Here is a 26,281-nt window from a genome sequence, read left to right on the forward strand (position 1 = left end):
ACAGGTAGCTGAGGAATGAAGAGAGAATGAAGCATAAAGTAATTTTAAAAAGTTAGAATTCTCCTGTTCTTTGGCTATTCCACAGGGAGAAGTCTGGCTGCTTTACAAACCACGATAAAACATTGCAATTTATTCATTTATTCTATTTACTGATTGGGGCGTGAATACTTCATGCATCTTTTCATTGGCTCTTGTGTCTCTGCATACTTCACGTACCAATCAAAATTAAAATCATAAACAAGATTGTTCTGGACCAGAGCATTACTAAATATTCTCTTAATGTACAAATAGTCAGGCATTTCGTCGTACTCCAGCCTCCGCGTGTACTCTAAAAACTCTTTAAACGACGGATCCAAGCCTTTGCACAGTTCGTCTGGTGATGTCTTTGCTTTTATTTCGCCTATCAGCTTGTATCTGGCTTCTTTGCTTACTGCCTTAATACTCTGCCACGGGAGCTTTCCTTTCATGAAATAGATCAGCATGTATGCAAGGGACTCTAAGTCATCTCTCCTGCTTTGGTTTATTCCGTTGTGCGTGTTGAGAGACACGTATCTTACTGTTCCCAGCAGTTTATTCTTAGTTGTCATTGGCTTGTGCGTGTAGTTGGGGGTTCTGTACATGCACGCCAGCCCAAAGTCAAGAACGTAGAAGATGTTTTTGATGGGCACTTCTGTTGCATTCTTGCCTCCATTCGATATCCCAAATAGGAAATTGTCGGGTTTTACGTCTCTGTGTATTATGTGCTTGTAGTGCAGATACTCAATTCTTGTAATGAGCATCTCTGCCAGCATGAGAACTGTTTTCAGGGTGAATGTCCTGTCGCAGTAGTTGAAAAGAGACTCCAGAGAAGGGCCCAGTAGATCCATTATTATGAAAGATCTTTTTGTGTCTGCCATGTTCAGAGTGCCTGCCTGGTAGATTGTTGGGATGTAGTTGTTCTCTGTTTTCAGCAGCTTGTAAATACTCTTTTCGTACGCTAACTGCGAAGACCCCGCTTTCTTTTCTATTTTTACTGCCACTTTCTTGTAGGTCTCTTGGCACTCTCCTTCATAGATATCCCCAAAGGCACCCGATCCTATTTTCTCAAGGATTTTGTACTTTCCAATGTGAATGCTCTTAAAGTTCATGCATGAAAATAAAAAAGAATAGAAAAATAAACGAGTACATGGGATGGGGCAAAAAATACACCAACCAAAGGGAAGAAGTGTGCCAGCAAGATAGCTCACAGCAGAAAATCGCTCATTAAACAGTATTCAGTGAGAAGGCAGCCTATTTAGATACAATGTAGGGCGTAAGGAAAGAGAAAGATAGACGATTTCACCACAAAGAAAGAAACTATACAAGAATGCCCAGTGTGTCTAGTGCACAGAAAATGTGAGAATCACAGGACATTTATATTTAGTGTGAATAGATCAATATTAGGAAGTTCTAGAGAGTATTAAGTAGTAGTAGGTCTCTTTAACTATATGCTCTGGTGGATGTATTGTAGAGTAATGGAATAAAAGAGCAATGATAAGCTATGCTGTTCTTTTTGTCTCACACAAGCACTATCCAAAATGAAGAGCTGAAAAAATAGAGTGGCTGTGGAGTGCGAGAACAAGCTGCTGAGAAAGATGGAAATAAATTAAATGTTTTGCAGAGCTACTATAATTTTATAAATATTCTAAATATTTTAAATTGCATGCTGAGAGAAATACAGGCCCAGGAGCTATCTGTGCTACTGAAGGGAGAGTCTTTTGAATGGTCTATTTTGATATTGGACAAAGACGGGCAGGACATCATATCCCCGCTGTTTATTATGACCGATCTCATGGAGATGGGGATAGTGCAGTGCTTGAGAATGGAAGATAGCAGAGAAGCGAACTTGGAAACAAGAGCAATTTATTTTGTAAAAGAGACAGAGCAGAATGTGGCAAGAATAATTGAAGACGTGCGGTGCAATATGTACAGCAGAATAGAAATACTTTTCACGGGAATAGTCAGCACAAAGTTCCTCAGAGATCTTTCTCTTAAGCTGGCAGCGATAAAAGAGGCTAACAGAGTGGTGAAAGTGGTGGACACAATTTCCACACACTCCATGCTGCACGATAACATATACACGCTGAACATGGAAAATTCTTTTGTCCAGACAGCGAGACTCGGCAGTTATTTTGCACAGACACAAACCACGCAGGCAGAAACAGAAATAGTCGAGCACACAGCTTCTACTGGAAATGAAGCAGGCAGCGAGAGTGCAGAAGAGATGGAGCAGGAGCATTCGGGGTACTTTGAGAAAATAGTTCTGTCGCTACTGTCTATTTTCAAAAACACAAACGATCCCGTTATCTACCACAACCACCCGATATCTCGGAAAATATCAACAGATTTTCTCGACAGACTGTCGGAGATAAGAGAAGTGCAGGAGAGAAAAAGCCCGCAGAAACACAAAAAACAAAAAAGACCGCTTCTCATCATTTTGAACAGAAACGAAGACCTTGTTGGGCCGATGTACCACACAAACTCATACGGCGCCATGCTCAATGAAATATTTGAGTTCAATCTTAACAAACTTGTCATTGAAAACCCAATAAACAGCAAAACAGAAGACGACAAGAAAAAAGAAGGGCCAGAGATATACAACCTCAACAGACACGACACATTCTACAATGCAAACATAAACCAGCCGTTCACCACAGTAGTCGACAAAGTAAACGAAGATCTGCTCGCATACAAAGAGCTCTCAAACAGCGCATCGATCAACATGTCGAGTGGAAACGATGAAATGATAAAATCGCTGATCAAGCTGCCAGATCTCGTGGGAAAGAACAGACTTCTGTACAACCATCTGAACATTGTTCTGAATGCAATAGAAGTTATCAAGAACAAGCACCTTGATGAGCTGTTTTCGATAGAAGACAGCAGCGCAATAGATGTTCCAGAAGTGGAAGAAATCATCGGAAAAATAGATAGGAACGAGCTGATTAGATTATGTGCAATAATCTCAGCCAAGTTCAGCAAACAGTACGCTGAACTGTCAAAGACAATAGACAAAACTCTGCAAAACAAGGCAGTGCTGAACTACATAGAAAGAAACACCGTAAAGCACGGGATGAAAAGCAAGATAATAAATAACCTGAAAAGGATGATAGGCGTAGGGAAGGACGGGATAGTGAGAAGAATAGAGGAAGTGTACAACAAAAGAGAGGAGGATTACTCCTCTATAAATGTGCTCCTGCTCGGAGGAGGCACTTATGACGAATACAAAGCAGTGATGGACTACGGAAAATCGCAGAACATAAAAATAACGTACGGAAGCACAGAAATTCTTTCAGCAAACAATCTTATAGCACAGATAGAAGAAATAGCACAATAAATATACTCCTTGTTTATTTTATTCTTTAAAAAAGACCTCCTCGAAATTCTTTCCCGTTTCATCGCATATCTTTCTTACTTTTGTGACTATTTCTGCTATTTCTTTTCTTGTTTCAAGGTGTGCTTTTCTGTACGTTTCCCTCATTTTCTCCAGATCTTCTCTCTCCTTTTTTAGAGTTTTTGCCAGATCGGTGAACTCGTTTACCTTCAAATCAACTCTTTTCATCTCACTTTCAACCAGCAGCTCCAGCAGTCTTTCTTTTTTCCCTTCTTCCAGTGTTTTCTGCTCTTGCGCCCGTGATAGACACGATGTCAGTGCAATCACAGCTATTTCATTGAGTCTGTCGTTCAGCCATCCCTCTTTTCCGCTGTTCTTCTGAGATCTTCTGTGGATTTCTTCGACTGCAACCTTTGCAGCAGCTGATGCCACCCCTGGATGAACAACACTCGCAAGGAATGCGACCGTTGACATTACAGGGTTCAGCGAATAGTTGAAAGGCATTTTATTTTCGGAAAATGAAATAGCCTCCATTTCCAAAAACGGATCTTGTATTCCCATTTTCAGAAAGTGCAGCACGCACTGCTCCAAAGTCTTTGTTTTTACGTACGATGCAACTGCCTTCCAGTCGTCTTTGTACATTTCAATCCCCTCGACAAGGAGCATTTCTTCTTTTTCTGTCCACATTTGTCGAATTACGCCAGCCTCGAGAATGTGAAAATCAGAGTAAGAGTAGCTAGAAGGATAGTTGCCAGCACTGAAGCAGGCCAGACACAGGACGCTCTTTCCCTTCTCAGAAAAGTATATCTTTTCTTCTGATGAAAGCACATTCATATTTTTACTACAGTGTGTGCAAGAAATGTCCACGGGAATGTGGCTCTGTCTCAGGCCGTTTGGCTGCAGACTAAAATGTTTTGATGGATCGTGCAAAAGATCTGCAGGAGCTTTCTGGACACTTGGGGTGATGTTGGGTGCGGGTATGTTTGACTCTCCAACTGTGACATATCTACCGCTATCTCCAGAACTGTTAGAGAAATTATTGTGTGTGCTGGAAATACTATCAGTGTGCTTTGGCTCAGCGCTGTGTCTGTGCACAGAAGTGTTCACGGGGGCATCAGAAGAGTGCGCAGATTTTTTCTGTGCCTCTGCATCTGCTGCGGCACTGCCTTTCTGGATGTTGAACAGGTCTCTTTGTTTTATTTTTTCGAGCATTTTTCCAACATCTCTTTTCACTCCTATTTTGTAGTTTATCAGGCCCCAGTGTTCGAGAAATGAGTATATTTTTATCAGAGTGGAGACGTCTTCAGACACTTTGCGTCTGCATTCAGTGATGCTCAGATGGCTTGCTGTGTTTTCTTGGTACATTTTGAATATCGTGTTTCTTGTTGCAACGTATTTTTGCCGGTCTTCTTCGTTTTCCAGATAAGAGTTAAAAAATCTTCTCTCTATGGGATGGACTGATTCTGTGCTGAACCAGGCAGAGTGGAGAGGAACAAGAATTGGTATTTCATTTCTTTCGTCCAAAACTTTAAAGAGCTCCGGATAGCTTGTTTCCATCGACACAGCGCTTCCTTCGTCCTTCGCAGGCTCATTGGAGATATTCACCACTTTCTTATCTACTTCATTCACAACATTCATTTTACTTTTTGCTTGGGCTTTATCCACTTTGTAGCTCCATTCATTCATTGCTATAAAAAAATTATTGCACTTTATTGGTATAGTCTAACAGCATAAATTAAAACAGAGGCAGCACAGAAACAGGCAAACAGAAAGAAAACACAGCAAGCAGCTGTGAAATAAGCAGTACATGAGCAGTACAGAGTGCTGCAAAGGAGTGTTTTCACAAGATCAAAAATAGCTGGAATAATAATCCCAAAAGATTGAAATCAAAAATGATCAGTGGAAGAGATGGAAAATAAGATGGAGCACAAACAGTCCACTATTAAATACCAGTGCAGCACCACAAGGCAATGAATAGAGAACAGCAGAACACTGAATAACAAGCATTCTAAACACCACAAAAAACCAGCCACCACTACTATTTTCTATGCAATGGGGGCGCTAAATAGAGATGCCAATGAATAACCGTGAGACATGGACAGTTGGCCTAAATAGTACAGGAAAATAATCAAGAATATCCTGTGTTTAATTAATTTTTCCATTAATTAATTTTTAATTTACTCAGCGCTCTCCAATACTTCTCTCTTTCCAGCTGTTTGTGCATCTGCTATAAAAGCACAGTAAGTTATCCGCTTAGTCATTGGTCAATCCACATCTTGTAAAAAATCACTGAAAACTTTTCCATTAGCCACTTCTACAGCCGCTTTATTTATTATTTCTTGCAGGAAAGGGAAGCAGCACAGACTCCTACTGCAGAATGTGGTAATTATCCTATTTCTGTGATTTTTCTCTTTTTGTTTGATCTGTCTTTGAAATTGTGTTTTACTTGCGCATAAATAGTCTCTGTTTTTATTTTATTTATGAAACGCGACAAAGTATTCTCCCCCAAAGTAGATGAGTCTCTGTACTCCAGACAGCTGTACGTCATAGGAAGCGAGGCAATGAAAAGAATGCTAAAATCACACGTTCTAATTTTAGGTCTGAAAAAGTCAGGCATCGAGGTGGTGAAGAATCTTGCACTGGCTGGGATAAGAACTATCTCCGTATTCGACCCGTCTCCTCTGTCTCCCGAAGATCTGAGCACTATCTACTACTGCTCTGAGTCCGACATAAACGACAGAATAGACAAAAGCATAGAGTACAAACTAAAAGAGCTAAACACACAAGTTACCATAAAAGTGCTTGAAACAGAGCCAGAGGACATCACGCCGTACACCGCTGTGATGGTCAATGACGCTTCTCTCGACTACCAGCTCAGCATAAATGAAAAATGCAGAAAGCTGGACATTCCGTTTATCTCTGTGAGAACAAAAGGCCTTTTTTTCCAGCTTTTCTGCGACTTCGGAGATTCGTTCATAAGCACCGATACAAACGGAGAGGCGCCTTTCATTGGAACTATAAAGTCAGTCTCATCCACGGGAATAGTTACCGTGCTCGAAGAAGAAAGACACACGCTGGAAGATAACGATGAAATACTGGTAAAAAAAAAGAAGTACACAGTTAAAGACACAAAGGCATTTACGTTCGCGCTGGAAGGGTACACAGGAGAAGATCTGGCAGGAGAGTCTTTTGAGCAAATAAAAAGAAGAACTGTGATACGGTTCAAGCCGCTAAAAGAGGCCCTGGCCAATCCGCTGATTCACTCAGACTTCAATGGATCAGAAATAATCCACAACTGTTTCGGAATGTACGACAAAATAAAAACACTTTCTCTGCAGGAGTCCATAGAGGAGTACACAAAGAGCCACAAAATACACACAGATGACATGTACATCGTGCGAGAGTTCTTCAGACAGCCAGATGCTTCGATTTGCCCAATCACATCGATTGCTGGCGGAATGGCAGCGCACGAAGTGCTGAAGGCGTGCAGTGGAAAGTTCACTCCGCTGCAGCAGTTCATGTACTACCACGCGCTGGAAGCCCTGCCTCCTGCAATATACAAAAAAGTAACGGAGAGAATAGCCACTCAGCAGAGCCGGTATTCTCCCATTATGGAAATATTTGGAGATAGCGCAAAAGCGATATTCGAGGCAGGAATATTTGTGATAGGAGCAGGCGCAATAGGATGCGAGCATTTGAAGAACATTTCTATGATGGGCATGGGAAAAGAGGGGAAAGTGGCGCTGACTGACATGGATGCAATTGAAAGATCAAACCTGAACAGACAGTTTCTGTTCAGAGAGAACGACATCTCTCACATGAAATCAGTTGTAGCCGCAAGAGAAGCATCGATGCTAAACCCAAATAATGCGAACAACCCCATTATGGCATACGTTTCCAAAGTGGGAAAAGAAACAGAGTCACTTTTTAACGACGAGTTCTACAGCAAAATCGACGTAATACTCAACGCACTGGACAACGTAGAGGCCAGGCTGTACGTTGACAACAGGGCAGTCTACCACAAAGTTCCTGTCATTGATTCGGGTACGCTGGGATCAAAGGGACACACACAAGCAATCATTCCAGGAGTAACAGAACACTATGGAAACACGAATGACCCCCAGGAGAGATCCATCCCGCTGTGCACCATTCGTAACTTTCCCTATCTCCCTGTGCACTGTGTGGAGTGGGCCCTGGCTGACTTCAAGAGTCTTTTCTTCGAAAGAATCATCGAAGCCAAAAAGTACATAGCAGAGGCAGCTACAGCAGAGCTGTCAGACGCAATAGCAACACTCATCCACGGAAGACCGAAGACAGCAACAGAAGCAATGAAGTATGCGGTAGATCTGTTTAAGGAAAGATTTACAGCAGGGCCAAAGAGACTCTGCGAGTCGTTCCCTAAGGATCACATAACAGAAGAAGGAACGCTCTTCTGGATTCCTCCAAAGAAAATGCCTACGCCTGTAGAGCTGTCGTTTGATGACCCTCTACACACAAAGTATTTGGAAGCAGCCTACTATCTCGTGCTGCGAACATTTGCCATAGAAGGAAATAAAAGCTATGATGAAGCTGTGAAAGAGTACAGAAGTACGGCAAGCACTGAAACTAGCGCAGTAGAGCCATCTGATAAAAACAAGGCACATGAGAAGCCATCACTAGCAGGAATTGACCTGGCGAGTGTTTCTCTCGTGGAGGAAGAGTTTGAAAAAGATTCAGAAACAAACAGCCACATCGACTACATCACAGCAGCAACAAATATAAGATCAAATGTGTACGGAATTCAGTCTCTGGATGCTTTAGAAATAAAAAGAATAGCAGGGCGAATTATCCCTGCAATAGCCACAACTACGGCAGTGGTATCAGGGCTGGCAGTTATGGAGGGGATCAAGTACCTGCTGTGGAAAGGCACGGGAATGACGCAGTACAGGAACACTTTCGTCTCTCTGGCGCTGACCATGGTGATGTCCAGCGAGCCAATTGCCCCGCACAAAGAAACAGTGACGCTGCCAAGCGGAAAAATAGAAGTAAGCCCGTGGGACATGCTGGAAATGAAAGACGAGCAGCTGTCAGAGATAATTAGAAAGCTAAACGAGCGGTGGGGAATGGAAATTCACACGGTGATGAGCGACCTGACTGTGTTGTTCTGCTCGTTCTACAACGCGAAAAAGTTCAAAGACAATTTGCAGAAAAAGCCGTCAGAGATACTCTATCCCTCGGGCGTGCCCCAGGGCGTGCAGTCTGCACGCATTGATGCAGTGATAGAAGACGAAGAAGGAAATGACATTCCTGTGCCGTTTATCAAGATACTGTTTCGGTAGGAATGGTAAGCACACACAATAAATTACACCATCATTTAAAAAGATAAGAGCTCTTGCAAAAATCTCTGCTGTTTTGATAAGCTAACAAACCATCTATACTCAGTAGATTGCTAAAGATGGAAATAGCTGTTGTTTACGAACTAGTGGATATTTCTGCAAGGTTTATCTATTTTTCTTTTGTTTCTCCATAGTTCTCGAAAACTATTTTCTTCCAATTAATATTAATATTCTTTATTTTGTTTATTTGCATGGAGATTCTGCAAGAAAGAGAGAAAACAGCCAGACTCAACGGAGATAAGGAGCAAAGCACAGCTGTTCTTAAGGAGATGGTGGACATCACAAAGACTCCACAGGAGACCGTGGAGGTAATCAGACAAATGGTGAGAAAAAAAGGACAGATAAAAGACGCTCTGACCAGTATGATACAGTATGCATACGACAAATATTTATCTCTCTCTCCCATAGAGATTGTTCCCCATTCCTACAAAGAAGTAGAAATTATCGACATCACCCACGCGTACATCAGCGAACAAATAAGCAGTGAGGGCAGCGCAGGAAAGAAAAGAGTAAAAAATAACTCGCACGAAAGCAGAAGTAAAAACGACGGAAGTTTTTTGGATTTCCTTATACAGCTGCTGAACAATGTGATAGAAGGAAGAATCTACATGGAGGCGCTCAGAATATTCGTGACTGATGCGATAAAACAGATTTACATGGCAGAAGGAGACGCATCCACCGCCCTCTCCTATATATACCCGGTGCACGTTGAGACATTCTCTTCGGTTTCCATGGACGAAATAATCATGTACCAGCTAGAACAGCTAAGGGTCTCTATTTTAGCCAATGACTACGAGAAGGCGCTGACTGTCTCGCAGAGAATGAGCATGAAACAGCTGGAGGGCCATGCAGAGCTCGTGGACTACCACCTGAACAGAATGCTATTCATACACATTCACAACGAAGAGTACCACAAGATAGCAGAAATCTTCAACAAGCTGCGAATAAAAGATGAAAAAAACAGCAAAACAGAGTCGATATACCCAACTCTGGCCATCCTGTTCTGCATTCTCGATATTCACAATAAAGAGTCGCAGAGAACACTTGTGAAAAACATAAACAGCAAACTGTGCTACAATGAGTCAAGGGTGCTGGGAGAATGTTTTACGAATAATCTCTTGATCACTGATACGGTTTATGATCTGATAGAAAATATACAGGAGAAGTACAGTATACAGAACATCATCGGGCACTACGCATCCACAATAAAAGAAAGAGTGGTGCAGTACAACATAATAGTTGTGAGCAAATACTACAGCAGAATAGAAATGTCAAAAATCGTAGAAATTCTGAAAATAGAAAAAGATCTGTTCTCGGAGGTGATAGTTGAAATGATAAGAAAGCAGATGGTCTTCGGAAAGATAGGGCAGATTGAGGGAGTGATTGAGTTTAAAAAAGAAAGCAGAAACATTGAAGAGTGGAATGAGAGCATAAACTCTTTCCTGGAGGCTGTCATAAAAATAAACCACGGTATGAGCAATGTATGATGTCTGGTGGATAGTGCAAGCCAGACGATAAAATAGCGGACAGTATTTTATTGCAAGAATAAAGCAAACTAAACACTTTTAACCTTTCCATCTCTTATAATTTGCCAGACATGACTTATTCCTTCAGCTGTTATTTAAACTTAGCACATCTTCTCGGTGCAATAAATACTTGAATTTTCTTATTCTTTTTATGAAAGAAGACTTGAACAGCAAAGGACACATAGGAGGATCCTTTTCAGATGACTTTATCAAGATAAGCATAAGCAAAGATGCATGCAAGAACAGCAATGAAGAAGTGCAGGCCCGCGTGTCTGAAATAGTGAAGAGTGGAAGGCCTGGGAGCTACTCGATAATCTCGGAAGGAGGAGTCATTGCAACAAAATCATCGAGATCTTCGGACTTCTCGGACCACACGCCCTTTGGCACCTCGGGCATGCACTTTCCAGACGACTATTTCACTTCGCCCCCAAGAAACCATCCCTTCAACCAGTACGACCCTGACAACGACGAACTGCCGCCCCCAGGAGATAAAAAAAACCACTTCATATAGGTAAATAAAGAAACACATTTATTCATATGTACTCCCAAAGTATCTGCGCTAATAAAAATATCGTATTGCACAGAAAAAGACTCATTTGTCTGCTAATTATCCCAAAAGAGAACATATTGGCACTCAGTGTGCTATATTAATTAATTGTCCCAAAAAAGGAAATATGCACAACTGCCAATGCTTCACTATGCATTCTCCCAGAGCATTAGATGCTGCAGCCATCTACAAAAGCATCGAGCAGCAAAGCACAGAATAACTTCAATAAATTGTCACTAATTTCCATCCTCTACTCTGCAATTAGCTAACTCAAACGAACAAAAGATAATTAGCAAATATCTCCATTTATTTACCAGCCAGCTAGTGCACCGATCATCTGAATCTCCAGTGCAGATCTTTCCCAAATAATCAAATGTTTATGGCGCTTGGACTGCAGACGAATGCCCAAGAACTCTGTGCAGGATAAACTTAATACTGTTCTGAATCTTTATTATTTTTACTCTAGTGCCCATTATTAAAATGATACTTCAGCCCGTTGGCGTTCTTGTATCTCTTTCCACAGCCCGGCACATCGCAAGCATATGGCTTCTCGCTCTCCAGTCCTCCTCCCGTGTGTCCTTTGCTCATGTGGTACTTCAGCCCGTATGCTGATGTATACTTCTTGTTGCATCCTGCATGCGTGCACTTGAATGGTCTTTTTTTGTCTTCGTCCTCGTAGTGCGACTCCCCCATCATTTCCACCTCTGCGTCCATGTCAAAGTCTCTTACGACCACAGGGGGCAGTAGCACCCCGAGTGCCAGGGACTCTGACTGCAGGATCGTGTTGTAGAAGGCCGTGGGCTTCGAATAGTCGTATGTCATTGAGCTGTCGTTGAATACAACGGTGGGCACCTGCACTACTTCGTTGTGCGTGTCGCCCCCGTGCCATTTTACGTGCTGCAGCCCGTCTTTTTTGTCGCTTGATATGAATTTGTAGTGCGACTTTTCGTAGTGCGATACAAGATCGTGCAGGGTGGGGAGTGCCTCACCGCAGCACTGGTAGTTGCTCTCGCTTAGGTCGTCTATTCTCTTGGTATCTTTGAAGGTGAATGGCGATGTATCCGTGCTCTCGTGGCATGGAGTGCTTACTTCTGGTATTTTCAGAGATATCCCGGGCTCTTCCACTATCTCTGTGTCCATGGTGGACTCAATTGTCTTCTGGATGGATTCGTAGTCCAGTGGGATTGGTCGTCTTTTATTCTTTCTCTCATCTGCTGCTGACGGATGAGTGAATTTATTTTCCTTTTCGATTGCAGTCATTCTTTCTCCTTTATTCACTTATTTTAAATATTTTAAAAGAAATTTCCATTGGCTGATTTCCAGGGGTAATTGGGTATATAATTAATAGTCAGAAATATAAAAAATGAAGGAGAGACGGGAGAAAAGAGAAAAGGAGAAAAGGCGCCTGACTGCCATCAACGCCGAAATATCTCTGCTGGAGAAGGAGAAAGAGATGAACTCAAACGCCATGATAGAGATAGAGAACACGAAAGAGATACAGAAAAGAGCAAGAATTAAAAAAAAGAGCGAAGAGAAAATGAGAATTTTGAAGACAATGAAAAAGAAGAGAGGATTGGCGTGCCAGATGAGCTGCGGAGTGGTGAGCCAGGCGCGGATTAAATCGCTCAACCAGCTGGTGTATGAGATGACCAACCTGCCACTGGACTATGTGCTGAGCCAGTCGAGCAAAATGGTGCTGACAGAGGAGTGGAACCTTTCCATGGCGGAGAGAGAGTGCGTCAGAAAGTTCAGCAAAGTAAAAGAGCTCATAAGCAACAAAATGTTTTTGGAGGAGAAAAACGCAAATTTGTTCACGGGAGTGGAGCTGAAAAGACGGGAAATACTGAAAAGAACAAAAGAGCAGAAGAGCAGAATAAAGAACATGGCAGACATACTGGCAGGAAAGCTAGAGAGCGATGCTGTGGAAGAGAGTTTAGGCGCAGGTGCACTGGATAGCACCAAAGACAAAGAAACAGCTGCAGAAGAGTCAGATCTTGAAGAAGAGAAAGAGGAAAGAGAGAGCGAGGAGAAAAAGAGCGGGCACAGTAACCACATGCTGGCTGACAGATACAAATCCATTCTCGGTCTTTTCTCTCTTATGAAGTCGAATAAGAGCAATGTTCGATACGTTGTCCCGCAGAGCAAAAAAAATACCATCATGCACTCATCGCACTCCACGTGTCTGGAGAAGATAAAAACAGAGCCGGGAAAGATAACGACCATTCCAGAGCTTGTTAAGTATCGACTGTGCAGGAGGAATATGATCGAAGGAGACAAGAGCCTCGCTATGAACAATGCCATCAAGGGGGGAAAGCAGGCGTCTTCATCAGCTGAAACAGAGAAGAGCGAAGGAGCGCCTCTTGAGACAGACAGCAACTCAGTTGACGATGTGGTAATATAGCTAGATACTTAAAATGGTTATATAGAGCGTTCTTGAAGCAGATATCTGCGATTTCAGGGCACAGAATTGTAAAGAATAAATAATGTATTTCTCAACTCAATGAGGCTTCTAAAGTGTTTTTGCAAAATGAATTTTATTCCGGTGGTGAACTGCAACAAAAAAGTAGAATTATAGCTAGAAAGACGGGCAGAAGTGTTTAGTGAATGAATAGTTAATTTTTCAGATTATTTTTCATCTTTAGTCTGTCCATCTGTGCTACACTTTTGCTCTTTTTCCTCGGGTTGTGCTTTGATTGAATAAAGAAAAATAATTGGTCAATGCTAATTACTTTGCAGGTTCTCCAGAGCTAATTATCCAGTTAGCATTGGCATAATGCAGCAGTTGTGATGTAGATTGCTTATAGCTCATGGAAGTGCGGGTGCGCATCTGCTGAGTAGCTGATCTTTTTTCTCGGGAGTAATATTGCTGATGATGCCCCGTGAGGGGGGCAGGAGAGGGAGAATAAATACAGAAAAATTGTGTCGGTTATGAACCGGACATCTGAATTAAAGTATGAACCAAAGATGAACAACTACGTTTTGAAAGAAGTGATTGAAACAGGAACAACGAGCTACGTGTACAAGGGAGTGGACATAAGAACCAATGAAACAGTTGCAATAAAAGTCATAAGCAGGAAGAAATACATAGGAATTGAGAAGAAACAGGCAAGAGAGAACAGAATACTCCGAGAAGCTCTCATCTCTTTCCTTCTGAGCCACAGAAACATTCTCCAGCTAAGGGAGTTTTTCTACACAAATGAGTGTTTCTACCTCGTCTTTGACTACATCGCAGGAGAGCAGCTCTTGAAAAAAGTGGTAAAACACAGAAAGCTGTCTGAAAATGTGGCCAAAAAATACTTTACACAAATACTCAACGCTGTGAACTACTGCCATTTGCACAGCATAGTCCACAGAGACATAAAAATAGAAAACATTTTGATCGATAAAGACGACAACGCTGTGCTGATAGACTTTGGCCTTGCAAATTTCTACGAAAAAGAGGGGTTTCTAGGAACATTCTGCGGGTCTTTGTACTTTGCAGCTCCAGAGCTTTTATCCGGCAATTTGTACAAGGGCCCGGAGGTAGATGTGTGGAGCCTTGGCGTTGTTCTGTACGTTATGGTCTGCGGGAAAGTCCCCTTTGACGATAAAAATTTGCAGTCGCTATACCACAAAATAATATCAGGTGCCATTCTAACAGACGGCATATCAAACGACTTAAAGTCACTGCTGATGCAGATGCTCAACCCGAACAGAAGCACAAGAATAAGCATTTCAGAGATATACAAGCACCCCTGGCTGTTTGGATTTGAAGAAAAAGACGAGCCAAAAATAGAAGAAATATCCGGGGCAATGGACCCCAATGTTTCTGCATATCTCAACTATCTCTTCGGAGGACAGTTCAAGAAAAAAGATGGCAGTTACTACAACAGCATAAAAAAGCTCTATCTTCTCTTCAAGGGAAAGCAGAAAGGGCGGCTCCTCAGCAACCGGCTGGATGGGATAGTAGATTTTGTCTCGGATAAAAAGATGAAAGTAAAAAACAGCTTGATTCGCCACTGGAGGGGCATAAAAAGCACAGAAAACATTCTCGTGGGGGCTCTTGAAGAGATAATCCGGGAAATGGGCCTCACATTCGAAGTGGCAGCGGGAAGGTATTTGTGTACATTGGATAATGATACTTTCATGGTGCAGCTGAGCAAGAACGTTTTCAACAAAGCATACGGCCTGGACATAAAAAGCACGTCAAAAAATGAAAACGTAAAAACGATCAAAAAACTGATGAGATCAAGGCTCAGACAGCTGCTCCAGCCGGACAAGCTAGTTCTCATAAACAACGCAGAGTCTGTTCTTCCCAAATAATAGAATAATAAATACACTAACTAATAGCAACTCTTACGTTTTATTTTCCACTTTTGGAGGAATGCGCATCTATCTTGTAGCAGTTGCTGATAAATTGAATGGGCTGAATGTTTTTCAACTATTTATTTAGTCGTACTCGATGGATTATTTAACTGTCTGGCCGTGATCTAACAGGCAGTGCTGCATTCGCAAAACAGAGAGCTGATATCTTTGATTTTTCTTCTATTCTAGAACTTAATAATCAGGTACTGTTTATTTCCTTTGACTAGCTCGCTAGTGGCGTAAATATTCATTGCTCCTGCTGAGCCTCAGTGAAAATAGGCGCTTTTAGACCGCACATCCCAATTTAACCCGCACTGCACAGCTAGTACGCAGCATCTTCAGTGTACTCTGTTGCCCACAGGGACAGATTGTCTCTGAGCAGCTGCATGATAAGGGTGGAGTATTTGTAGCTGTCCTCTGCAAGGCTGTCCAGCTCTGAAATCGCTTCATCAAACGCTCTTTTTCCCATCTCCATTGCTCTGCTTCTTTCATTCAGTATTTCAAAGCAAAAAACGGAGTAGTTCAGATAGAGCCCGAGTCTCGTAGGGTTTGTGGGTATCAGATGCGCGTTTGCAATGTCCATCGCCTGCTGGTACGCATCGTGTGCCTGCTGCGACACTTCTGCCAGGTACTCTTCTCCTGCTATTTCTGCTTTGTATCTGAGATAGTCTCCCTTCATTTTCAAAAAAAACACTTGCGCATCTTTTGCCTCATCTTCAACTAAATATGTGTCGAGCAAAGATAGCAAATCGTCGCAGATGTAGTTCAGCTCTTCTTCCACTGCTTTTATGTATCCGAGGATTATCTCAATGTGCTGGCTGTTCTGCGGGTCTGCCAGCTTGGCCTCCTGCAGAGACTTGCTCAGGATTCTCCACGACGTCCTTCTTACGCCCACTTGGTTCTTGTATGCAACTGAAAGCATATTTCTTTCCTCTATTCCTATTTTGTTTTTTGACGATGCTGACTGTTTCACCGCCTCTTTCATGCACTCCACCATCTGTTCAAATCTTTCTGCCTTTTCGCTTAACTTTGCCTTGAACACAGACTCTTCGTACGATGCCATGATATTTCTAAAAATTAATTTATTCTTTGTTTATTAAGCATGAAAAATATACTCTATGGCACGAATTCTCTTTTTGGGCTGGTGGTCTCAATCTACGGAAATCTTGACTTTGGCCGTCCCCTTAGGCTCCGCTCGAAAGGCTTCATTGAGTTCTTTGAAAGATTCTACCACCTGACACACATTGGGCTCTTGCTTACATCGATCTCTTTTCTTATGGGAATGCTGTACAGGCGCCAAAAACGGTATGATGAGAACAGCAGAATCAGCAAAACACTCAAAGTGCTCTACATGGACATTCTTGCCATCACAGTCACCGCTGAGTGTTTTATTCCTCTAATATTCTGGGTACTTTGGCATATTGATGAGTCATCAGTGGTCACTAAGTCCTCCTACGTAGGGGAAGATACAATTTCTCTTTTTTTCAACCTGTGCATGCACGGGCTTCCAACGATCTTTCTTCTGGTGGAGTTTTTCACCTTTGAGTTCTTGGGGCGCAGGGGACACTATCTCTTTCTCTTTCTGTTTTTTATGCTGTACATAGGCGTTATGTATTTGTTCAACATAAAAACAGGGGAATGGCCGTATGGCATTGTGGGCACGCTCGCAGGGCCGTACCGCATTACGTTTTTCGCTGCTTGCTTTGCTGTTCTGTGCGCTCTGTACTATCTTCTGTCGTGTTTCCACTTTATGGTGTGGAAAACAAAACACGAAAAAAGGAGAAACAAGGAGAGAAAGCTGGAAAAAACAGTTTAATTAATTTTTTTGCAGTGCATCGCATGAAGAGGGAGGAATCTGTACAAAGATACAATAATCTGTCCAGAATGATAAATTGCTTTATCTGTTTCGCTGGATTTCTGTTCACAATCTACGGAAACTTAGATATCGACCACAATATGCCGTTTAATATTGTGTGGTGGATATCGCCCAAGAAGTTTTTCTTCATCACCAACTCTACGCTCTTGCTGAGTACAATTGCTTTTGCAATGTCTGGATTTACCTACGGAGTCAGCGCGCGCTACAAGTCCAAAGTCATAGCATCTCACATCCTGGCATGCGCACTCTCTGCAGAGGTGCTGATTTGTCTGATTTTCTGGCCAATCTTCTGGAGTAACCCGAATCTTGTGTTTCCCCTTGCCTCGCTTGAAGGCCCGCAGAGAATCAGCTTATTTTGCAATCTGTGCATGCATGCTCTGCCAAGTGTCTTTCTATTTGCCACTTACGCCCTAGACCCGAGAATAAACCCACCGAGCTACAACGGGCTATTGTTGTACATTGCCTATATAACTGTTCTCTCAGCGGCATTCTACCAGATCAACGGATATTGGAGATACAAAGTGCTAAAAGTCTTGCCAAAGCCTGCTCTTTTTGCTCTACCCATTGTTCTCTTTTTTGCAGGATGTTTTACTGTGCGATGCATGTACTTTGCAAAGCTGAAAGTCAGAAGAAGCAAAATGTTTGAAAAACTGACAAAAATCGCGTCATTCAACTCCGTTCTTGTGTAGCCATAGATATACCCCGAATGTTTTATAACTTCAATCTTTCCATTATTTTTCAGAGCAAGCTATCTCAACATAGAAATAAATCACACCTCAACACACATCCTTAGAGCCGCACCACAGCTTGTTCATACTCCCTACTACTTATTATCTTCTCGAAAGTCTTTTACTAAATACTGCAGAAACTATTTACTAAAAGACGCACTAGTGTAGATAGCCTTACAAGGCTCCTATTAAATGTATTTGCAGCAATAAACATATGCTAAGGAGCTATGCAGCTCAAATCTACAGCATTTTTGTTTGCATTTTCAATTTGCATTTTTAATAAAAATGCGCACTATTAATGTTTATCTGTGCCATTTGTTTCCCAGAGCATAAAAACAGTCTTTTTCCGCTGAAATGAAGTGTTCTTGCAAGTGCTCCTCTAGTATTTACCGGATATTCTTTTTTTAACGGTCATTGGATACAAATTCCTGCAAAAATTCTCATTGACCTATTCGAGGTATTTTACAAAGTAACTGGTACACAGGAGAATGCAGTATGACCTCGATGGAAGACACTCAAGAAAAACTCAAAAAATTCTGGACGAAATAGAAAAAGAGGAACTGCAGAACAGGAATGAATGGTCTGTCGAAAAAACGATCGAATGGATAAAACACAACTACCACTCTATAATTCTTGTTTCTGTGCTGCTGACGTGCTGTCTTTTCAATCTTGACGTGCGAAAGGGAAAGATATTTCCGTTCCGGATCTTTGGCGTATCTCTTTTGAAGTACATGATAGTCGGCCAAATGAATCTCGTCCTTGTCATTGCAGCTCTTTTCTTTGGGCTGCTAGATCACTTCTTTGTTGATAGAAAAGGTTTTAAAAACATCCTGGGAAGCTACTCGCATGCTGCCAACGATGCAATTGACAGTCTTTTGAAACTTCTTCTCAACAGAGACCCAGAAAAGAGAGAATCATCGTACTACTCTTTCTTTTTAAATCCTTTGTATAGTTTTGCATACAACACAACCAGCACAGGGACTGTTCAGACAGTGGAAAGCGCCAGAAACAATATATACGAAAAAACAGTGTTTATTGTGAAGAGAATGCATGTTCTTCTGCTGTGGATGAGCATGTTCTGGTCTTTTGTCTCTCTTTCTACGCTTCTTTTCGCAGGCCTTACGAACTCTTCAATGATTCTGGGCAACTTTTCCCATTTTTCTGGAGTCTCTTCAAGTTTTTCATACAACTTGCTGATACGTGCGGTGCCCTTCTTTGGCGTTCTCTACGACCGAATAGCGCTCAAAACAACAGAAACGAGCTATTTCTCGGAAAGAACATACATCTACTCTCTGGCAGGATATGGCGGCGTGCTGCTGCTAATGAACCTTCTTATGCGTCTGTCTGAAGAGGTTTGGCCGTACCACTTTTGCGACTACATCACGGTGAAAATGTTCTTCTTTAACTTTGGCGTGTTTATTATCTTTGCAAACATCTGCTCCCTAATCGTTAAGTATATAGATAAAAACTATCTAGACACGATGGTAAGCAAATGCTACCGCTACTTTATGGAGAATGGGACAGAGGGCCTCTATCTCTATCTGAAAAAGGAGAAAAAACTGATCAACACTTTTCTTAGCGCACTCGTTTTTATCATGGGAGCTACGTGTTTGTATGTGACTTTCTACATGATGTTTGGGTACTTCTTTAACATTTTTATGCTGAAAATCTACCCAGTAACAAAAAATTTAATGAACTAGACGCGTTCTGCTTCAAATAAATTATTCTCTGTACATTTCTTCTGCAGCCATCCATACTATTTAATTTATTCATGTTCTCCATTCCTAGCAAAATATTCTAAAAATCAGCAGAACAAATCACAGCACACGCTGCAAAAAGAATAGAAAGTTTAAAGAGCAGTGCACAGTTTGAATTAGCTCTGTATGTGCATACCCACATGGCAGCGCTATTGGCTAGACCTGGCAAAACAAATTTTCCTTTTTAAGACATTGCTTTTTCAACAATATGCGAATATATAAACTTAAAATAAAATTGTGTGCTACAAGCAATGCTATTTACACAGGAGGAGCTAGTCAATCTAGTACAAAGCCAAGTAGATAGGAGCATAGAGAAAAAGGTGCGTGAAATACTATCGGAGATAACCTTTAAAACCATCTCCACCAGCATGAAAATAGAAACAGCTATTTACTACATACTGAAAAAGATAAACATACGCAAGATACTGGAGACTGTCGGAGTAGAAGAAAATGCACTGCAGTACGTAGAGGGATGTCTGTACAATGTGCCCATTCCTTCAGAAACGAAAATTGAAATTGTAAACGCTCTAGAGCGCAGCGGAGATGGAAATGACTCAGACAGCGAGGAAAATACTCCACTCGCCCCGCCCTCTCTCGATGCTATATACCACTATCTGGCGCGCGAGATATATAAAGCATGCGATGAGTACCAGAAGCCGCTCCCTGAGAACAACACACATATGCATCAGGTGCTGTTTAACACTTCTGTCAGGTATTCGGACACACTGGGGCCGCTTGCCCTTTTTATAGACTACACTGTGTGGAATCTGATATCCAGGTTTCTCTACACCTTCTACAATGACATAGAAGTCCTTCCGCTAGTTCACATGTACTCTGAAATGGGCCCCCTGGCAGTCGATGTCTTTTTAATGCAGCAGCTGGATGTGCTAGATCTTCTCATGGAAAGAGCAAAAAAAGAGTCAGTGCCAGAGACTGAGCTGTACTTTGTTCTGAGAAATATCAAAAGCATCCACTACCACTGGAAAAGCATAATCGATATAGAGTGTCTGGGGCATACCCTAGACTGGGCCACTGTAGTGGCTAGAAAGTGCGTGATGAACTCCAAGGCTTTGCCAAACAATGCAAAAAAAACAGTTCTCAAATCACCTATTGATCCGATTCCTCTTGACACTCTGATGAGAGAGTTTGAGTATGATGTAATTATGCTCTCTTCTGGGCATAAAATGCGCCACGACCTGGATCTGATAGAAAGAGCAAAACACAGAGAGTATGCAAGAAATCTTTTGCTAGCTATCCAGCCCACAAGAAAAAAAGTGTTTATGTATAAGGCCATCAACTACACGATAAAAGTGTTCTCTGCACTGTTTATTGGAATATCTTTTGCTCTGTTTCTGAACAGATCTCTTGTAGACGGAAAGACCAATCAGGTGGGAAATTCCTATCTAACAAACTCGACGAGAACTCTGAATGCAATAGCCCTGATATGCATCATCGTCTTCAATGCAATCATTCTGCAAAAACAGTCTTTTGCAGACTGCAAACACAGCATACTTTCTCTGCTAGAAAAAGAAAGCGACAAGCTTCTCCTTAAAATATCTGTGATTGGTCTAACTTTCACTGCCCTTTTCTATGTTCAGCCTGTTCTATACACTCTGTGGATTTTTAAGTATGGAATGTACCTTACATGTGCTGTCGCACTGGCTGCTACTTTGCTAGACCAGTTTATCAGACCAAGAAACACATTTGGATGCAACCAATGGAGCACGTCGATCTGTACTATTTTTTATATTATATCTATTGCATTCATGGCGTATACTATTTACAGATTTACGCCCCATGACATTAATTTATATATGGTATAACTCCCATACGATGCTAGAGAGTGTTTGGTGATTAATTCGGTCTTAAGAGACTGCGCTATCTATTAAATAAATACTTTTGTTCATTTACTCCTCTTCTTTTCTTCTCTCTTGTAGACTTTCTTCTATTTAGCAATAATTTATCCACTACCTGTATACTTTTCAGAAAGTTCAGCTATTGGAATAAAAATAAAAAAGTGTACGGAATATAAATATAAATTCTCTTTATTGAACAACAACTAATAAAAATATAAGAAATCAACGCCAATTGAAGGGAGATTAAAGAGTTAATAATTCAAGAGTTACTAAGCGTTCATCTACAGATAAATGGAAGAAGCTCCAAATAATCTTTAAGAACACATTTCTATGGGCAGTTTTTACCACCAATTGTAAAACAAATTAAAAACTAAAACTTAGACAAAAAAGGAGCTGTCCAATGCGAAAAAGTGCAGAAGTGTGGTGTACATGTAGATTAATCTAGTAATTTAATTTTCAAGTATATTAAGAAAGACTCCTTTGCCCACATGAACTCTGATGTATTTTTTGGCCATTTTCTGCTGACAGTGCTCAACGCGCTTACGATTCTAGTGCTTTTGTTGGCGTAGCACTGAAAAATAAACTCTTAAATATGCGAAGACAGAAACTTTTTCAAATTGAATCTCTTCATATTTTTACAAAAAGAGAGCTTGCTCTTACTGCGCCATTTGTTCTGAATAAAAGAGATCGAGACTGCAGAGACAGAAAACTACTGGTATTCCTCCTATGGATGGCATAGGAATTGCACCCGAAGTGTTGTCCAATTTCCTTGCTTTTTATTAGTCACTTGGCGTCCAATAAAAAGTGTGTATTTTTTTCTGTGCTCCTTTGCTTGAATGATATACTCACTATGCATATACAATAGGCGTAGTAAGCGGTTTCTTCCGAGATGCTACGGAAATGTAAAAGAGTCTAAGGTCACCGGATGGTTTGCAAGAAGAACAAAAATGGGACACAAACTGCTGCTGCACTTCCACAACTACGCAGTCGCATTTATTTTTGCAATGGTTCTCGCATCGTATGCATGGTTTGCATCCTTGGCCAACTATATTAACAGCACAAAGGACAATCTAATTATCTTTTTATATCCTTTTCTACTGATAGCTGTGGTGCTGTTTCACGGGAAATACAGAGAAACCGGCAAAACAACGATCGAACAAAGCATGAGCAAAGCCATCATGCTGTACGGTCTCTCTGTGTGCATGGCTGCCTCCATCATCTGCATCGGCAGGATCAGCCCGGGATCAGCTATTACAAAATATTTTGCACTGGAGCAGGCTGTTATTTACAATGGAGTTGTGTTGCACGGTGTGAACTACTCGAACACTAGAACTCTTCATAGGATTATTCTTTTCTCAACTGTTCTGTACTTTTTGGGAGCAGCTATTTCTCTCTTTTCCATGTATCGATGGTAGTTCTAGCAGCACTGACTTAGAGACTCTCATTTAGACAATGCCGATATTAATTTCATGAAGAATTTGCTAAAATGTGATTGCCAACAGAAAGTAAGAATTTAAAAGATAGCACTTGTGCTCTACTGGATTGTCTGAAATAACGAAAGAAGAACAGAATGTTCGTACGATTTGAATTCAAACACTTTATAGCCCAAAAAGTTAGAATTAAAACTCAAATATTGAAAAAGAGCGAATGTCAGAGGAAGAAGTACTGGAACTATTCAAAGAATGCTTGGTAGGAAATAGAAGGGTCTTGGATGAAAGAGAAACAGAGTATTTCTGGCTGCGCACACAACTCATAGGATGGAGTGCAAAAGAAGAGCTCACGATAGACACCGTATACTCTGCCTACATAACTGTCTATAAGAAACACTGTAAAATTATCCAGCTAATTGAAAAAACAGACAAAAAGCTATTGCTACACAACCTGCAAGCGAACATAACAGAAAAAGAGCTAAATGATATATTGAAACACCTTTATAATAAATAAACAAACACTCTGTAGACATTTTGTCAGAATAACAATCCATTCTTCTAGTGCTCTCTTTCAATCTAGTTTCAACAAGTAAAAAATCTGGAAAAAGAGGCGATTAAGAAAAAAGAGAATGCTTGAGAAGAGAGACAGTAAATTAACTACTAAATGTAACAAGACATACTTCTTGGGCTATTCGCTTTACAACGAACTCCACATTGGGCAACAACTGACCAAGAAATTAAACTGTGATGTAATTCGTGCATATTTAGCACAAAAAATAGGCTGTTTTCTGTTGCTATAGCATCTTCTATCTGGACCAATCATTGAGCATTTTTTGCTTTCTCAGCGCCTGTGTATTTCCTATTGCAAAGTAGAAGTGGCTTTGTGCTGTAAAATTTTTCTAAGTATTTCCAGAAAATATTTTAGCCCATGCAACCTGTGTTTATCGCTTCGTGTTCATACTTGGGAGTTTCATGCCACAGGGACATTTATTTTTAATATCCTCGATGTCCATAGCATGTTTCATCTTTTTGTATATTTTGTATATCTCTTATTTGGAGCATGAGAATAAGCACTATTTTTCTTCTGCCGTATGCATGCTGCAAAGTGTCCTACGAGGTTGCGCAGGCCATACAGGAAAGCAGAAAAAGCTACAATCTAAAACCGCTGGAAATAATTCAATCTGTGATAGATGTATCGAGAGACAGAGTGGAGGAGCTGGCAGAGTCTTACGAGAAGTACAGCAACTCAGACTACCTCAGAAGAGTTGTTGAGAAGCACGGGATTAGGCCATTTGCCATGGGAGAGAACAACGGAAAAAGCAGAAACAAAGAGAATAACGGACTGGATATTTTCGAAGAGTGGCTGAGATCAGAAAAACACAGGAAAAACATCGTAAAGACGCCAGAATATACACACCTAGGCGTGTACATGCTCAAAACAGAGACAAATCTGTACATCTCCGCGGTATTTTTCCAGATGAAAGAAACACAGTCAGAGATTGCAAAGATCAGACAGGAAATGGAAAAAGAGCATGATTTAGGCCGGGGAATGTCCATTAGAAGCTCATACATTGACAAAATAAAGAAAACAGTGCCTATGAGCATGCTTTACAGTGCACCCGAAAAAACAGAAGTGAAAAAAGCGATATCCAGCCAGATAAATTCTCCAGCCCTTTCAAATCCAACTAGTCTGCCTACTGGAAAAGATGCACACTCGTCTCTGCAAGAAGTTAGCACTCCGTTTAGCACAGTCCAGCTAGTGTATCCGAACTCCTTAGACATAAAAAATTTATCGCCATCTAACACACCCATTCAATTCGTATACCAGCCATCTGAGCCCCAGAAGCAGAAAACATCCCAGAATACAAGTAGTGAAGGTGTGCAGGGAACTCCTGATTCTTTGAGCTCAAATCAACTATCATCTGCTAACAAGGCAGAACCATCTTCTCCAAATTCAAATTCAAATTCAAATGAGAATCCGAATGCGAGTGTGAATCCAAGTCCAAACACAAATCCAGATGCAAACTCAAATCCAAACCAAAAGACTATTATTAAGCTGATCATGGTCCAGCCAGTGAGCAATAACTCCAGCAATCCCCTGGAGATAGTCACGCACTGATATCAAACTATTCGAAAATCCACCAATTTCTCCACTTTGTCGCTCAAACTATCCAAGCACAGAGCTCAGTGAAGACAAGAACAAATAAACCCATAAATTATTCTTTATTTATTCCACATGCTCTAGAAACAAATCATCTCTACACCCAGCTCTACTTCGCTTGTTTTAATAAAATGTCCCGAGCTTCATTAATTTTCTGCGCTAAATATTCACTTCCCCCTGCATCCGGATGGTTTCCCCGCAGGAGTCTGCGGTAGTTTTCATACACAGCTGCTCTGCTAAGCGATGCCACCCCTAAAATCTCCATTCCCTCTCTAACTGTCATTTTTCCAAGAAATCCACTGTGTCTCCAAATATTAAGCCCCATGTTCTGTTTTTATTTATGAGCAAAGAAAGAGTCGACAATGACTTCAGCAAGGAAGGCACTCTTTATCAAGTGGAGTATGCGCTGGAGGCAGCAAAGAAAGGAATGCCGTGTGCGATAATAGGAAGCAGCTCTTGTGTGGTCATGGCTGCGTCTAAGCGTCTTCCCGAGAAGCTAATGGACACTGATTACATATCTAGCTTCTTCGAGGTGCTCCCAGGAATTATTGGAGTGGCCAGTGGATTTCTGCCTGATGTACAGTGCACAATGAGCCAGGTAAACCAGATAGCTGTAGATCTACTGCACGACCTCGGGGAAACGCCAGGAGCTGACCTAATTTCCAGAGAAATCGCAGATAAATGGCAGCTGCAGACACAGGAAGACACCAAAAGACTGTGTGCTGTTTTTCTGGCAATTATTGGGTACGAAAAAGGAAAACCTTCTATTTTCTACACCGACTCATCGGGGATACTTTTGCCATACAAAGCTGTGGCATTTGGAGAAGGAGGCACTGTCATGATGAAGAAGCTGGAGAAATTGTACAAGCCAGAGCAATCGCAGAGTGAAGCCACTGAGAACGCTCTGATTACTCTGTCAGAGGCGCTGGGTGCGGAGTATCTGGCAACAAATGTTGAGCTGGCTATTTTTACGCCAGATGGAAAGCTGAAAAGAGCGAGCACAGACGAAATTGACGGATTCCTTGTGGACATAGCAGAGAAGATATAGCCTGACTGAGCCTGTGGGCATTCAATAAAAGCGCCAATAAGGAATTTAGCTGAACAAATCTTATTTTTATACAAATGAAAACTAGCAAAAGAATCTCCATTAGGAGAAGTATCCTTTTAGTAGCATCGGTTGTAATGGTGTTTTTGTTCATTAGAAGCATTAAGAACAAGATAGTACTTGCAATATCTGCAGCAGCAGTGTTTGGCGTAGGAATTGTGTCTTTAGCAGCTTACAGGGCAATGAAAGTTCCAAGTGTCTCTGGAAAAGAGTATTCCTCCTATCTC

The 26,281-nt window shown here is 41.4% G+C and overlaps 20 protein-coding genes across 20 annotated transcripts; 15 read left to right on the forward strand and 5 right to left on the reverse strand.

Moving 5' to 3' along the window:
* Nucleotides 1-146: 146 nt before the first annotated feature.
* On the reverse strand, nt 147-1,127 carry NEMIN01_1701 (uncharacterized protein; the record flags this gene model as incomplete). The annotated part of the gene is made up of 1 exon (XM_051477643.1): nt 147-1,127. One exon carries the CDS (start codon nt 1,125-1,127, stop codon nt 147-149), a length of 981 nt encoding a protein of 326 aa, XP_051333603.1.
* Nucleotides 1,128-1,681: 554 nt separating this feature from the next.
* Nucleotides 1,682-3,352, forward strand: NEMIN01_1702 (sec1 family domain-containing protein 1; the record flags this gene model as incomplete). Its single annotated transcript, XM_051477644.1, has 1 exon — nt 1,682-3,352. The coding sequence occupies one exon, from the start codon at nt 1,682-1,684 to the stop codon at nt 3,350-3,352; it is 1,671 nt and encodes a 556-aa protein (XP_051333604.1).
* An 18-nt stretch (nt 3,353-3,370) lies between these two features.
* Nucleotides 3,371-5,035, reverse strand: NEMIN01_1703 (SWI/SNF related-matrix-associated actin-dependent regulator of chromatin subfamily C; the record flags this gene model as incomplete). The annotated part of the gene is made up of 1 exon (XM_051477645.1): nt 3,371-5,035. The coding sequence occupies one exon, from the start codon at nt 5,033-5,035 to the stop codon at nt 3,371-3,373; it is 1,665 nt and encodes a 554-aa protein (XP_051333605.1).
* Nucleotides 5,036-5,829: 794 nt separating this feature from the next.
* NEMIN01_1704 (ubiquitin-activating enzyme E1) lies at nt 5,830-8,667 on the forward strand (the record flags this gene model as incomplete). Its single annotated transcript, XM_051477646.1, has 1 exon — nt 5,830-8,667. The coding sequence occupies one exon, from the start codon at nt 5,830-5,832 to the stop codon at nt 8,665-8,667; it is 2,838 nt and encodes a 945-aa protein (XP_051333606.1).
* A 248-nt stretch (nt 8,668-8,915) lies between these two features.
* NEMIN01_1705 (26S proteasome regulatory subunit N5) lies at nt 8,916-10,211 on the forward strand (the record flags this gene model as incomplete). The annotated part of the gene is made up of 1 exon (XM_051477647.1): nt 8,916-10,211. The coding sequence occupies one exon, from the start codon at nt 8,916-8,918 to the stop codon at nt 10,209-10,211; it is 1,296 nt and encodes a 431-aa protein (XP_051333607.1).
* A 190-nt stretch (nt 10,212-10,401) lies between these two features.
* NEMIN01_1706 (uncharacterized protein) lies at nt 10,402-10,761 on the forward strand (the record flags this gene model as incomplete). The annotated part of the gene is made up of 1 exon (XM_051477648.1): nt 10,402-10,761. The coding sequence occupies one exon, from the start codon at nt 10,402-10,404 to the stop codon at nt 10,759-10,761; it is 360 nt and encodes a 119-aa protein (XP_051333608.1).
* A 498-nt stretch (nt 10,762-11,259) lies between these two features.
* On the reverse strand, nt 11,260-12,057 carry NEMIN01_1707 (uncharacterized protein; the record flags this gene model as incomplete). The annotated part of the gene is made up of 1 exon (XM_051477649.1): nt 11,260-12,057. The coding sequence occupies one exon, from the start codon at nt 12,055-12,057 to the stop codon at nt 11,260-11,262; it is 798 nt and encodes a 265-aa protein (XP_051333609.1).
* A 103-nt stretch (nt 12,058-12,160) lies between these two features.
* Nucleotides 12,161-13,198, forward strand: NEMIN01_1708 (uncharacterized protein; the record flags this gene model as incomplete). Its single annotated transcript, XM_051477650.1, has 1 exon — nt 12,161-13,198. One exon carries the CDS (start codon nt 12,161-12,163, stop codon nt 13,196-13,198), a length of 1,038 nt encoding a protein of 345 aa, XP_051333610.1.
* A 527-nt stretch (nt 13,199-13,725) lies between these two features.
* NEMIN01_1709 (serine/threonine protein kinase KIN1/2) lies at nt 13,726-15,099 on the forward strand (the record flags this gene model as incomplete). The annotated part of the gene is made up of 1 exon (XM_051477651.1): nt 13,726-15,099. The coding sequence occupies one exon, from the start codon at nt 13,726-13,728 to the stop codon at nt 15,097-15,099; it is 1,374 nt and encodes a 457-aa protein (XP_051333611.1).
* Nucleotides 15,100-15,463: 364 nt separating this feature from the next.
* Nucleotides 15,464-16,204, reverse strand: NEMIN01_1710 (14-3-3 protein epsilon; the record flags this gene model as incomplete). Its single annotated transcript, XM_051477652.1, has 1 exon — nt 15,464-16,204. The coding sequence occupies one exon, from the start codon at nt 16,202-16,204 to the stop codon at nt 15,464-15,466; it is 741 nt and encodes a 246-aa protein (XP_051333612.1).
* A 39-nt stretch (nt 16,205-16,243) lies between these two features.
* NEMIN01_1711 (uncharacterized protein) lies at nt 16,244-16,957 on the forward strand (the record flags this gene model as incomplete). The annotated part of the gene is made up of 1 exon (XM_051477653.1): nt 16,244-16,957. One exon carries the CDS (start codon nt 16,244-16,246, stop codon nt 16,955-16,957), a length of 714 nt encoding a protein of 237 aa, XP_051333613.1.
* Nucleotides 16,958-16,980: 23 nt separating this feature from the next.
* Nucleotides 16,981-17,706, forward strand: NEMIN01_1712 (uncharacterized protein; the record flags this gene model as incomplete). Its single annotated transcript, XM_051477654.1, has 1 exon — nt 16,981-17,706. One exon carries the CDS (start codon nt 16,981-16,983, stop codon nt 17,704-17,706), a length of 726 nt encoding a protein of 241 aa, XP_051333614.1.
* A 527-nt stretch (nt 17,707-18,233) lies between these two features.
* On the forward strand, nt 18,234-19,445 carry NEMIN01_1713 (uncharacterized protein; the record flags this gene model as incomplete). The annotated part of the gene is made up of 1 exon (XM_051477655.1): nt 18,234-19,445. One exon carries the CDS (start codon nt 18,234-18,236, stop codon nt 19,443-19,445), a length of 1,212 nt encoding a protein of 403 aa, XP_051333615.1.
* A 308-nt stretch (nt 19,446-19,753) lies between these two features.
* NEMIN01_1714 (uncharacterized protein) lies at nt 19,754-21,325 on the forward strand (the record flags this gene model as incomplete). Its single annotated transcript, XM_051477656.1, has 1 exon — nt 19,754-21,325. The coding sequence occupies one exon, from the start codon at nt 19,754-19,756 to the stop codon at nt 21,323-21,325; it is 1,572 nt and encodes a 523-aa protein (XP_051333616.1).
* An 869-nt stretch (nt 21,326-22,194) lies between these two features.
* On the forward strand, nt 22,195-22,773 carry NEMIN01_1715 (uncharacterized protein; the record flags this gene model as incomplete). The annotated part of the gene is made up of 1 exon (XM_051477657.1): nt 22,195-22,773. The coding sequence occupies one exon, from the start codon at nt 22,195-22,197 to the stop codon at nt 22,771-22,773; it is 579 nt and encodes a 192-aa protein (XP_051333617.1).
* Nucleotides 22,774-23,005: 232 nt separating this feature from the next.
* On the forward strand, nt 23,006-23,302 carry NEMIN01_1683 (uncharacterized protein; the record flags this gene model as incomplete). Its single annotated transcript, XM_051477625.1, has 1 exon — nt 23,006-23,302. One exon carries the CDS (start codon nt 23,006-23,008, stop codon nt 23,300-23,302), a length of 297 nt encoding a protein of 98 aa, XP_051333585.1.
* Nucleotides 23,303-23,848: 546 nt separating this feature from the next.
* On the forward strand, nt 23,849-24,907 carry NEMIN01_1716 (uncharacterized protein; the record flags this gene model as incomplete). The annotated part of the gene is made up of 1 exon (XM_051477658.1): nt 23,849-24,907. The coding sequence occupies one exon, from the start codon at nt 23,849-23,851 to the stop codon at nt 24,905-24,907; it is 1,059 nt and encodes a 352-aa protein (XP_051333618.1).
* Nucleotides 24,908-25,058: 151 nt separating this feature from the next.
* Nucleotides 25,059-25,274, reverse strand: NEMIN01_1684 (DnaJ-like protein subfamily C member 19; the record flags this gene model as incomplete). Its single annotated transcript, XM_051477626.1, has 1 exon — nt 25,059-25,274. The coding sequence occupies one exon, from the start codon at nt 25,272-25,274 to the stop codon at nt 25,059-25,061; it is 216 nt and encodes a 71-aa protein (XP_051333586.1).
* Nucleotides 25,275-25,289: 15 nt separating this feature from the next.
* NEMIN01_1717 (20S proteasome subunit alpha 1) lies at nt 25,290-25,997 on the forward strand (the record flags this gene model as incomplete). Its single annotated transcript, XM_051477659.1, has 1 exon — nt 25,290-25,997. One exon carries the CDS (start codon nt 25,290-25,292, stop codon nt 25,995-25,997), a length of 708 nt encoding a protein of 235 aa, XP_051333619.1.
* Nucleotides 25,998-26,071: 74 nt separating this feature from the next.
* On the forward strand, nt 26,072-26,281 carry NEMIN01_1685 (uncharacterized protein; the record flags this gene model as incomplete). Its single annotated transcript, XM_051477627.1, has 1 exon — nt 26,072-26,281. A coding segment is annotated over one exon (210 nt), but the record flags the coding sequence as incomplete, so codon positions are not given.

This window comes from Nematocida minor, assembly GCF_024244105.1.
Source record: "Nematocida minor strain JUm1510 chromosome Unknown 7745, whole genome shotgun sequence".
Lineage (NCBI taxonomy): Eukaryota > Fungi > Microsporidia > Nematocida > Nematocida minor.